Source organism: Phacochoerus africanus, chromosome 3 (assembly GCF_016906955.1).
Source record: "Phacochoerus africanus isolate WHEZ1 chromosome 3, ROS_Pafr_v1, whole genome shotgun sequence".
NCBI classification, from domain to species: domain Eukaryota; kingdom Metazoa; phylum Chordata; class Mammalia; order Artiodactyla; family Suidae; genus Phacochoerus; species Phacochoerus africanus.
Window position 1 is genome coordinate 185,707,548 of NC_062546.1, and position 12,971 is coordinate 185,720,518.

General features: G+C 55.7%; 1 protein-coding gene across 1 annotated transcript in view; it reads right to left on the minus strand.

Moving 5' to 3' along the window:
• TNS1 (tensin 1) overlaps positions 1-11,129 on the minus strand; it is a 209,405-nt gene extending 198,276 nt beyond the window's left edge. Inside the window, exon 1 of the mRNA XM_047773462.1 lies at positions 10,973-11,129. Within this exon, the coding sequence (XP_047629418.1) occupies positions 10,973-11,005 (33 nt within the window). The 5' untranslated portion in view covers positions 11,006-11,129. The remainder of the gene's footprint in view (positions 1-10,972) is intronic.
• Positions 11,130-12,971: the final 1,842 nt, after the last annotated feature.

Consider the following 12,971-nt stretch of genomic DNA (forward strand, 5'->3'; position numbering starts at 1 on the left):
CTTAATCAAATGATCAAAGTAATGTCACCAGTAATGGGAGGAATGGAGATCCCGCGCTATGGGTGGAGGAGGGGGGCGGACTGAGAATAGGGCATCGCCTTTGCTATTCTCCTGCCAAAGAGACACAAGCTGAATCTAATCATGAGGAAACATCAGACCAACCCCAGTGGAGGGACAGTCTACCAACTAAATGGCTTTATATAATCTTCCAAAGTGACAAGGTCACAGAAGTCAGGGAAAGGCTGAGGAAATTTCCAGAATGAAGGACACCAAAGAGACATGACAACCACATGCCTCGGCTGAGTCTGAACTGGATTCTTTCCATGCCCCTAAAGGACGTCACTGGGACAACTGGCCAAACTTCGCTGGGGTCTGAGGATGAGAATGTAATCACGCATCAGTGTCAATTGCCTGACCTGCTGGGTTAGGTAGGAAATGTTCTTGCAGGAAAATAGGAAAGTATTTCGGGGTGGTAGGGCAATGTGTCGGCAACTTACTCTCAGAGCTCGGGGGAAAAAACAAGTCCTTTGCACTGCATTTGCAACTTTTCTGAAGTTTTAGTTTGTCTCCAAATTCAGAGAGATAAAGCCCAGAGCAGAGAGGGGTGGAGCAAGGAGGGGGTGCAGGAGATCAGCAGCGCCCTCTGGTGGCTGGTCCAGGCAGCAGGGCCCAGGTTCCCGGATTCCGGAGATTTCCTTCTTAGAGCAATGCTTCCAGCTTCAGCTGGGGTTGGGATGAGGGTGGGGACCCGGAACTACCCAGTTCTAGACTTGATTCTGTGTCCCCCATCCCACAAGGAGGTCCCCTCCACTCTGGGGACTCACCTCCCCTGTTTCCCCGTCTCAGTCCCTGGCTGGAGCCTTCTGAATTATCTCTGTCACAGACATTGCCAGAGAGGGGACGCAGCACCACGTCAGCTTCAGTATCCCAGGCCTAGGATGGGAGGATGAGCCGGGAGGGGACCTGGGGTTGAATTTTTAAGGCAGGAAGCCTTAAAGCCCAATTATGTCGGGCCAACCCTGTCCTGCAAAGCCTGCCTCTCCTACCCCACTACGTCGGCAGAGCTGACCATTCCAGCTTATGCTCTTCTCTGCCTACACCCCACATCCAGCCCTTCTCCCAAAGCCTAGGGAAAGAGGCCTCCTTACAGCATTGTTGGCCATGGAATCTCCCCAGAGAGGGGCCAGGCTGTCCAACAAACAGACAGGCAGTGGGCGGAGACTTCCCGGATGCCAAGCAAACACCTAGGCCTCACCGCTGGGCCCTGGGCTTGCCTGCCCTGCCTGGCCACCCCCATCAAGTCAACTTTACAAAACCTCCCCCCCTCCGCATGGGCTTGGACAACAGAACAGGGTTCAGACACATCCTCTGGCCTCGATCACAGCCCCTGGGTGATGGCCCAGTGCACTCCTGCCCCTCCCCCACTCTGTCCCGGCCCTCTGGCTCAGGGAGCACTGGGATAGGAGTCTAGAGACTGGCTTTCTAGGATGGTAGCCTTGAGAACATTAGTGGGCTTCTTTGGGCCTCAGTCCCCAGATGGAAATAGGGGTTTGGACAAGACTGTCTGTGTGTACCCAGTGCAGGGGAAATAATGGGCCACTTTGAGATGAAGGGACTGTAGGATCTGGGGTGGGACATGCTGATGGTTACAGAGAGACGGATGTCTCATGAGATATCACTCCTGCATAAGAGGCGAGAGAACCCCAGTGGGAGCCAGGAGACCAGCTGGGCCATGCCCAGGCAAGTGACTCCAGATTGTGACCTTGACTCTGCCAACCTTGGCTTCCCGGCTCCACTCTGGGATGGCTGGTAATCTTGTTGAAAGCATCACTGGAGTTCCCGTTGTGGCTCAGCAGGTAATGAACCCGACTAGCATCCATGAGGATGTGGGTTCGATCCCTAGCCTTGCTCAGTGGGTTAAGGACCCAGTGTTGCTGTGAGCTGTGGTGTAGGTCACACACAGCTCGGCTGGGATCTGGTGTTGCTGTGGCTGTGGTGTAGGCTGGCAGCTGTAGCTCTGATTTGACCCCTAGTCTGGGAACCTCCATATGCCATGGATGCTGCCCTCAAAAGGAAAAAATAAATTAAAAAAAAGAAAAGCATCACCCACAGAGGTCTGAAGTTTTCCCAGAATGATGAAGGAGGAAGTCTAGGGTGGGTAGACTCTGACCTTCAAAGAGCTGAAGGAGGCGTTCCCATGATGGCACATCGGAAACGAATCCAACTAGGAAACATGAGGTTGTGGGTTCCATCCCTGGCCTTGCTCAGTGGGTTAAGGATCCGGCATTGCCATGAGCTGTGGTGTACGTTACAGACGAGGCTCGGATCTGGTGTTGCTGTGGCTGTGGCGTAGACCAGCAGCTACAGCTCTGATTTGACCCCTGGCCTGGGAATCTCCACATGCCACAGGTGCAGCCCTAAAAAAAAGCAAATAGCTGAAGGAGCCATCACTGTAAGAAGCAGTCAGACACAACCTGTGAAGTTACTGATGGCGAAACAAAACCCTGGGTAGAAGCTGCCAGGACACGTGATTCGATTCAAAGGGAAACAAGAACATCCCAACCATCGCACACCAAAATCCAGAGGAAGAAGATACACGAGAGTCTAGTACCCACCCTGCCCTCGCCCACGGTTACTCTGCAGGCACAGGCAGAGGACGTGAACAGCCCATAAGCACCAAGCTCAAGGGTAACGGCCTGTTATGACAATGATCATCATTTTCCCTGACAAGTGGCAGACAGCCTCACAAAGCACACCCGGCCCTCCCTTGCTGGATGAGCTCCTAAAGGACCTGGGGGAACCTCGGGGCAGCGAGGCTTGGCCCCAGGAGGAGCCGCCTGGTCTTTCCAATGGCCACCTTCCTTGAGAGTCAGAGACCAGAAAAGGAAAGGGGTCCCAGCCAGAAGTCATTCTTCCCCACCCTCGGAGCCCAGAACCCTACCCCTGTGACAAGCACACTCAGCATCCGAGGGCTTTCCTGGCCTTCCTGGGGATCTGTCCTCCCAGCCTCCCTTCAGCCAAGCTGCCTGTCAGAGGGGTGTGGCACTTTTGGCTTGGGCAGCCTTGGCGAGAGTCTTTGGCCTTGGGGTGGGAATGGCTGTTTGCTGGTTCCTCCCTGCCCCGTGGGGCAGAGCGCAGTGGGGTGGGAGTGGTGATGGAAGGGAACCACTAACCCTGGGGGTCCTCCAGTTCACGAGCTCCTGCCCCCTCCCCAAGACACTTCCCCAGCCCACTCGGCTCCCTGGGACCAACACTAGGAGCCCTGGATGATGAGAGTCACCAAAAAGCAGGCCTGTTGTGGCTCAGCCGGTAACAAACCCAACCAGCATCCATGAGGACGTGGGTTCGAACCCTGGCCCCGCTCAGTGGGTTAAGGATCCGGCATTGCCGTGAGCTATAGTTTAGGTTACAGACACAGCTCAGATCCCACATTGTTGTGGCCTGTGATATAGACCAGTAACTCTAGCTCCAGTTCGACCCCTAGCCTGGGAACTTCCATATGCCTGAGATGTAGCCCTAAAACAAATAAATAAATAAAATAAGCAGGCCTAGGATAGACCTGGCAGTCATTCGGTCCCTTCCCTGCCTCCCAGCCATCCACCCCTCCAGGTCTCATCACCTCGGATTGGGATGCCAGGACCTGGAGGGCATCAACGGTCATTTCTAAGCAGAAGACTGGGATGGCCGGTCGAGCTGCAGACTGGCTCTGGGAGTGCCCCTCCTGCCGCCCGCCAACCCAGCGCCTCAGATGTGAACTCCCGCCACCCCCACCTCACCCTCACATATTCACCCGAGTTCCTTACCACCCCCCGTCTCCTAGCCAGCAAATGTCCTGACCGAATTCTTGGTCACCCCGGGTGGAAAACTCTGAGTCACCTTCGGCTCCTCCTGGCCCTCCGCCCTCCAATCCAACCAGTTGCCAGCCTCTGTAAATTTTGCTTCCTAAATACTCTCTCGGCCCTCCTGTGCCCTGTCACTTCTGCCTGGGCTGTTGCCACAGCCTCCTGCCCCACCTGCCCCTCCTCCCCACACAGCCTCTAAGGAACACAGCTCTATGGGGTCACTGACAAGCCCACTCACTCCAAACTGCTTCCATGCCTTCCCACGCATCCAAGATAAAACCTACACTCCCTTGAGTCAGCAAGGAAGTAGCCTTGTTCCATATCCCACACACCCGGCTGTCTCAGTCCCCACCCCCCACTCCCCAACTCCCTGCCTGCATCTACCTCTGAGCCTCTATCTGCTGTTCCCTCTTCCCAGAATGCCCTTGCTCCCTGTAGCTGGTCAAGCTTCGAGGCATCCTTGAAGGCCTCAGGGAGATTTTCCCAGATACTCTTCTCCAGCCTCTGTCACAATCAGTCTCCTGGGAGTTCTCTTGTGGCTCAATGGGTTAAGGACCTGGCGTTATCACTACAGTGGCTTGGGTTGTTGCTGTGGTATGGGTTTGATCCCTGGCCCAGGAACTTCTGCATGCTGCAGGCATGGCCAAAAAAAAAAAAAAAAAGTCCATCTCCCCATCCCTGTCTTCTTTTTTCATTGTAAAAAGTTTCAAAGCTCCAGGAAAGAAGAAGAGGCATATACCCTTGCCCTCAATTCACCAGTTGTTAACATTTTGCCACTTTGGCCTGAGCTCTTCCTCTGTCTCTGTCCCCTACCTCAGCCCAATATAATTACACCCTCGGGAAATTCGACATGGATAGAATACCATTATCTAATATTCAGCACATGTTCTAATTTCCCCTTTTGCCACAATAACACGTTGGAACTGGCTTTGTATTTGTTTTTTATTCTTTCTGGCTTTTTGGATTCATGAGCCGATCAAGATCCTGCACTACATTTAGCTGCTGGCTTTCTTTCCTCGCCGTTCATGTGGACACATGACTCCACCTTTTCATTTTATTTTATTTATAATTTTTATTTTTTTATGGCCACATGCACGGCATATGCAAGCTCCTGGGCCAGGGATTAATCCAAGCCGCAGCTGTGGCAATACCAGATCCTTTAACCCACTGCGCTGGGCCAGGAATTGAACCCACACCTCAGCAGCGGTCATATTCTTAACCCACTGCACCACAGTGGGAACTCCCTGGTTTCTTTTATGACACTGACTCTTTTGAAGAGTCTGGGGTATTTCACAGAATGTGCCTTAGTGTCTGGATTTGTCTGGTCATTTCCACATGATTCAATTCAGCTAAGCACCACCCGGCAGCCCTTTCTTTCCTCAATTTCTTATGTTTGATGCTCTGTCACAAGGCACTGCAATCTGACTGGTCCCTGCTCCCCCACTTGTTAGCAAGGTGACTCCAGACAAGTTACTTCACTTTACTAATCTGTTAAGAGGGCTAATCATGGCAACTGCTCCTAGTTTGTGAGGATCAAAGGAGACAATGCCTGAAAAGCTGCTGGAACAGAACCTGGCACATAGTAAGCACTCCCTAGACGTGCCTCTGACTGTGTGATGCTTGTGCGTGCAGGCCAGTCCCGTGCACCCACATCTGCACGTATTTCTGCTTTTGCTCCGAGTCCCCTGTGTCCAGAAGCGCGTGAGCCTAAAACAAGTCAGAAGGAGTGGCCTCCTGACCTTGGTTCCCTCCAGTGTAATTGCGTCCACCCACTGTCCTGCCTTCAGGGGACAGAACCCCGGGCTCGCCCCATTCACTTGCCACAGACACCAGGCGCTGGCATCACCTGGCTGAGGAGTAGCCCTGGACTCCGCGGGAGGGAGGATGCAGAGAGTGGCTTTAACTGAGCCCCTCGTGTCACAGAGAACCCCTTGGGCCCTGGAAAGCCCAGGATTCTCCCCAGTAGCCCTCAGCTTCCTGAGATGGATCTTCTCTCTCCATCAGCCCGCCTCTCTCTCCCTCTCTCCCCTCGGCTCCTTCATAAACCTCATCCCAACATCTCTGCACATCCAGTCCCAGGTCCCCTTATGAAGCGGAAAGTCACCGTCTTGAAGTCACCTCTCGGAGCGGAAGGGCACAGAGGTACACGTAGTCTGAGCCCCCAGCAATGGGCCTTGTGCCTCTGGGAAAGGCTGGCACAGATTCGTCACTGAATCGTCAAAAGATCCCATGATGAGGCTGAGGAACGTGCTCTGGGAGACACGGGGAGGGCAGGATGGAACGAAGATTCAAATCCAGATCTTTCTGAGGCAAGGTCCCCAAGTCCCCAACCACAGCACAAGCATCATCCCCAGGGTGTGTCAGCAGCTGCCGTCTGTGTCCTGGGGGAGCCCTGGCGGTTACATCATCATGGTTGCTCTGTTCAAAGGCCGTCTACTGGCCGGTGCACCCCATCTTATCATCCTCAACTCTTCCTTTTTTGGGAGGGTGCACCCATGGCATATGAAGTTCCCTGGCCACAGATCGAACCCATGCCACAGCAATGACATGCTGGATCCTTAACCCGCTGAGCCCTCAGGGAACTCCTTTCTCAACTATTCTTGCTTCCTGCACTTGGAGTTCTGAGGTCTCAGCTTCATCTGCGGATCTAGTTTAAAGTTGACCTCCTGGAGTTCCTGTCACGGCTCAGCGGAAACAAATCTGACTAGTAGCCATGAGGACACGGGTTCGATCCCTGGCCTCGCTCAGTGGGTTAAGGATCCGGCATTGCCATGAGCTGTGGTGTAGGTCTCAGATGCAGCTCGGATACCGCATTGCTGTGGCTGTGGTGCAGACCAGTGGCTACAGCTCCATTTGACCCCTAGCCTGGGAACCTCCATATGCTGCGGGGACAGCATTAAAAAAAAAAAAAAAAAAAAGTTTTCCTTCTGAGAAGTCTTTCCCCACATGTCCCTTCTCCTCCAAGCTGGGCTAGGTCCCTCCTCACATGTCCCCACAGTTTTGCTCTTGGTAACCCTCATCTTATTATAATCATTTGCACAGTATCTATAAGCTTCTTGAAGCAAGTCTGAGCCCATAATCACTTGTGAGGTGGATGCAGGGGAACACGGGTGGGTGGGCACTTAGACGGCCAAATGACCGGACAGTTTCTCCGTGACAGTGCTTCCCCGACACCATTCCTATCCCTGGGCTGCTCACCCCCAACCTCTCGACCCAGAGCTGCAAAGCCCCCGGCCCGTACCCTTTCTCTTTTCAGGAGCCCAGAACCCGGTGGCCACATGACCCCTTGGGAAGGCCACGCCCCCTCTGTGGGTTGCCTTCACCTTGGCCGGAACCTGGCATCAGCCCTCCCTGCCCTTGCCCCCTCACACAATCACAGTGAGGCTCAAATGAAAGGGTATAAGTCGAGGAGCTGGACACAGGTAAGGCACAGAGAGGCTGCACGGCTGCCCCGGCCACACAGCTCGTTAGTGGCAGAGCCAGGATTGGCACCCAGAATCCAGGCTTTGACCTTACTGTGCTCGCTGCCTGCAGGAGACGGCCTGTGTGTTCTGGGCCTTCCATCATCTCCACACCCCCATCTACCCTGCCCTGAAATATTTCCAGAGTGGAAACCCTGGATGGGGGAGCAGGAGAAGGAGGTCCTAGTCTGGACAACTTGCTGCATGGTCTTGAAAACGCACCATCATATAAAAAGAGCTCTTACTGAGACAGAGATATTATTCTAAATGCATTGGCTCATTTATTTTTTTTTGTCTTTTTGTTTTTTTAGGGCCACACCCGCGGCATGTGGAGGTTCCCGGGCTAGGGGTTGAATCGGAGCTGTTGCTGCCGGCCTACACCAGAGCCACAGTGACACCAGATCCGAGCTGCGTCTGCGACCTACACCACAGCTCACGGCCACGCCAGATCCTTAACCCACTGAGCGAGGCCAGGGATCAAACCCGCAACCTCATGGTTCCTAGTTGGATTCATTTCCGCTGCTCCAAGATGGGAACTCCTATTGGCTCATTTAAAACTTAACACCCCAAGAGGTAGCTGGGGCATCTGAGAACCAGAGATATGCAGCTACTTGCCTGAGGTCACAGAGCTCCCCTGTGACAGGGCCAGGACGAAACCCAGGCACCGAGCTCTCGGCCAGCATGCCACACTTCCTCTGAGCACTGCAGAAAAACAGCATTTCTCCCCAACTTTCTGCCTCAGACGTCATCTTGAAAAATTTGGCAAAAGGAGTGTTTTCTTTCAAACCCTAGTCAGGGTCATGCTGCCGCTTAGCTCCCAAGCCCTCGGTCGGGTCCCCCCACCCCCACCTTGGGCATGCCCCCCCGCCCCGAGGCCAGTGAAAGTCCAAAGAGAGCGAGTTCAGGCCAGAGGGGTCAGAGTGGGGTCTACAGGGCAAGAACTGCACACCAGGAAACCGGGAGCTCACAAAGACCCTCTGACAAAAATGTGTGCTTAGCGCTGGGAAGCACATGAGCTCCAGAAAAGAGAACGCTTCATTGTCTGCAGCTGGAAGTGGCCTCAGAGAACAGCATCCAGCCTTCTCTGAGGTCCAGAAAAGTCATGACGAGCCCGAGGCCACACGGCTTGCTCAGGGCCAGGCCAACGCTGTACTTGGCCCCCAGTCAGCCTCTTTCAGCCCCACCTAACAAGCCCCTTCCCAGTTCCTGAGAACAGAGTGAGCCGCCCTCGAAGGAAGGCTCTGCAGCTCTAACTCCACGGGCCGGCGCAACACCAAAAAGCCTCAATTAATAGGCATGTAATTATTTTCTCAATAAACCATACTCGGGGAGCCCTGGATGAGAAAATCAAATTAGGCACCATATATAGCTAAGCTCCTCAGCTAATGAAGTGATTTTTTTCTTCCTAGAGCTTGTCAAAACCATGCACCACCGAGAGATGACCTCTGGGGTGACAGGTCTGTAGGTATTCGTCATCGGAAGATCCTTCCCCACAGCGGGGATGGAGGGGATCCCGTGAGCCAAGCAGGGGGTCGCGGAGTGGGGGAGGGACCGGCATTTCCTGAGTACCTACTGCATTACCTGGGTACCTGGTCTCTTGACAAATGTTGTCTCTGTCCTCACCCCAGCCAGACAAGGGCTGTGTTTTTCTCCCCACTTTGCAGAGCAGGAAACCGAGGTTCGAGAACGGAACTGCCAAACCCAAGTCTACCCACCTGATCAGTGACAGAATCAGGATCCGAGCCTAGCCCTGGGTGGTGTCAAAGTCCATGCACCTCCCACCCACAGAGCAGCAGCCCCCTGAGCAAGGTCTCTAGGACCTCCGGGCCCCCTCTCAGTAACTGGCACCGGCTAGCCCTCCACTCCCTGCTGCAAACATATCCCCCAGGCCCATAGAAGCCCACCTGAAAAGGGGGAAGGCTGCTGATACAACAGCCTTGGACAGCTGGAGGGACAAGAAGCTTGTCAGGGCCAGGACTGTGCCCCCAGGCCAGTTCGCACTCCTCCAGGCTTGCCCCCACCCCCCACCCCTGGGGATGGGCATCCAAGCCAGAGCTAGATGGACAGAAAACACTCCTCTGCCCAGCCCACTCCCACCAACCTCTTTCCATTCCCACAGGAATGTGGCTGTTTGGCTGCCCCCACTTCCCCCAAGAGCTGGGGATGGATGGGCGGGAAGGCACTAGGAGAGAGGGCAGGAAAAGGACCAGTGGGAGGGCCTTAGAGATGCAGCAGCATCCACACCTCCTTTGGTCCCCAGACCCCTTTCCCAGCTCTCGGGGACAGGGCATTCGTGCCTCCTTCTGGGGCCTCCCCTGCACCCCCTACACACACACACACACACACACACACACACACGGAAACTGAGGCTCACCATCCACAGCAGCACATCACCCCTAGAAGCCTACCTGCCATCCTTTCCACTGGAGGGCTCCCTTCCTGCCCATCTCTACCCTCAGCCCGCTCCACAGGCCTTCCAGAGCCTAAAGAGATGAACTTGGCCAAGGCTCCCATTTTACAGATGTCCACACCAGCCCGGCAACCCCCTGAAGCATCCTCTGTGCAGGACGCTCCAGACACCTTCACTCAATTACTCAGACCCACGCCTGCACCCAGGCCCCACATGACACGCAAACACCCCTCGTACCAGCCCCCTGCCCTTCTTGGCCCCAAGTACACCTGGCTGCCCAAGGCTGGTCTCCCACCACCGTCCTTGGCCTGGGCTTGCCTAGGCGGAGGAGGAGGGCTGTCCCCAGGACCAGCCAGAACGGAGAAAGGGGCAGGAAAGGCCACATCTGGATCCTGGGCCTGAAGCCCCCTCCCCCAAAGCAGCCATCACTCTCCTTGAGACCAGCATTCGCCTCAGCCAGGGATGACTCCCTCGCCCTCCTGACCCCCCACCTCGCATGCCTTCGCTGAGCCCAGACAGCGGCAGAGCCCCTCAGAGGAAGGGGTCTCCCCCGCCTCCCCTCCTGCAGCAGCCAGCCCCCTCTCTCCCAGGAGCCTCTGCCCCTGACCCACCTCAGGATTTTCAACCCTCACCATGCGGCACCCCACACCAACACACACCTTCCTGAATCTGTGGCCACAAAGGGGAAAGAGGAGCCCATGGCTTCCTCCTCGTAAGGACAGGCGGGTGGTGGAGGGAGGGACAGCAGCGCCAAAAAGCTGAGATTGGGAGAAAAGTGATAGAACCCAGCAGAGCCCCCCAGGCTGAGCCCGGCTCTTCCAGATTACAGCTTCTAGGTCAATCCCCCACGTTCCCCAGGCGCCAACCGCTGCCCCCCTCCTCACACTGAGCAACTGAGGGGTGAAGAATTTGCACCCCTATAGGGGGTGAGGGTGGGGGTGGAAGTGGAGATAGGAGAGACTCCCCCAAGAAACAGACTTTTTGATGGCTTCCTTCTACTTAGAGCTCCAGGACTCAACTGGGGACGGGAGCAATGGGGAGGGGGGACCTCCCGACCAGTAGAACCAGGGCCTGAAGGACGCAGGCTAAGGGGCTACTCGGGTCCGTCTTTCCTTCTGTGCCTCAGAGGCAGAGAGGGCCCCTCCTTCGGCACCAACATTTCCCGAATCCCACCCCCTGCCCCAGGCTCTCAGCCTAAGGCTAAGGTCAAACTTGGGGAGGCAGGGTTCCGACCTCCTAGCTAACGCAACCAGACCTACCCAGAGCATGCAGGACAGACAGATCCACGTCATCTTCGGTGGGTCTTGTCTCCGGGGCCACGCCCAGGCCCTGCAAAAGGTCCCCCTGGGCTCGCAGCCCCCAAAGAGCAGGCAGAAGGGAGCTCAGAGTCTGTGGCGGCTACTCTGGCTCAGCCAGCATCTGTCGGCCGCTCGCCCTGCCTGCCTGCCTCCAACTCACCCTCCTTCTCCTCCTCCTCCCCCCACTCCACCCCCTGGTCCCAGCCTCCAGTCTCCTCCCTCCTCCCAACGCCACTGGTGGCTTTGGGGGGGTGTCAGAAGCCCTGCTCTGCAAGGGGTGGGAAGGAGGCAGAGCAAAGGGACAGCCCCTCCCCCCAGAAGCCACCCCCCGACACCACCCTGCACCCCAACCCCAGACACACAACCCCTGGGAGCCACCAAGCCTCCGCCTGCCTTCTGGTTTGCTCTGACCCTGCCAGGGCTGGAGTCCACTCTACTTACAGCAGACCCCCACCCCAGACCATTGATGGATGGACAGACAGACATGGGACGGCACAGCCCGCCTGTGCTGGGGTTCCTGGGTGCTGTCCCATCTGTGAGGACACGCACTGCCCTCCTGCCCTTGACACACACACTCACTTGCAGACCCTTAGCTAGGTCTGGCCCCGGTGCCCACTCCGCAAAACTCAGAGCCCGCCCACGCCACGCTTCCCTCAAGAGAAACCAGGCCGGAGAACAGCCCTGCCTTCTTGGCTGTGGACTGCGTTCCAGTTTCTTTCCTACTTTTTTTTCCCCCCTTCTTTCTTTCTTTTCTCCAAACATCTGTCCCAGCCCTTCCTGCCCTTCTTAAAAGGAGCCCCGCTCCAGGCTCCCGCGAGAGTCTGTTTTTCTTGCCTGTGCCCTGGGCCAACATTTGGTTTGCATTTCCCCACTTCCTCCCCCCGCCTCCCCTCCTCCCCTCCCAAAGCCCAGCCTTCACCTCCCACCATTCCACAAGCCTACTTCTCCCTGCACAGTGGGCCCCCCCAACCAGCTCTCCCCTCCCCCCCCCACCTTAGCCCAGGGCTAAGAGTTTGTGACCCGGGGGGAGGCGGGAGGAAGAGGGGTACAGATTCCAAATGTCTTCCCAAGGTGCACTGCAAGGGAATCTAGCAAAATCTGCCCCGGGGCCCTCATTGTCTCCATTCCCCCCTCCACCTTCCCCCCAAAACTTTCCTCTTTTGAGTTCTGGCCACAGCTGGACCAAGTGAAGGTGGGTGGGGCTGATGAATCACCCGCTCTATTTTTTGGAGCTTTCCGAGGGAGAGAAAGAGGGATCGGCCCCACCCCCTTCTGTAGAAACACACACCAGGACACACAGTCCAACTCACATAAACACACAGAATGCCGAGGACAGGGCCCCACCCAGAGTAGGCACTCTGAGACCTTTTTCTTAGATTGAGCAACTTGGCAAGAAAGTCCTCTTGCTTGAGCTCCTATGCACACAAACCCGCATGTAGTACGTGGCCCAGGCCACATGTAACGAGGTTAATATATCCCCCGCCCCTCTCCCTCGCTCACCCAAGAGCATGACCTTATCCCCCCCACCCCCCACCCCCTGTCAGCACCACACACAGTGCAACCCCAGGGTTCAGCCTCTACAACCAGCCTCTCCCCTCGAGTGGACCTGCCCAGCCAGGTGTGCTGGCTCCTAGCCCACAGTCCAGCCAGGACACCTACTTGGGAAATCCTAGAATGAGAGGGAAACATTCATACTTCATCTGGGCAAAGGCTACCCTGTGCAACTGTGCAGGTTGTGCACTGCACAAGCGACTCTACTACTGAATGGTTCTGAGGAGTCGGAGGAAGACACTGAAGCAAGGTGACTGAGTGAAGAATCTTTGTTCTGATGAAAGAAATAAAGTGAGGAGTCAGGGTCCCTTCTCACATCTCTCCAAGTCCTTCTGCAGAGCTGTGGGGCAATGAAAGGTTCTGTTCCTTCCCTACATCCCTTTCTAGAACCACAATGCCCCCTGGATAT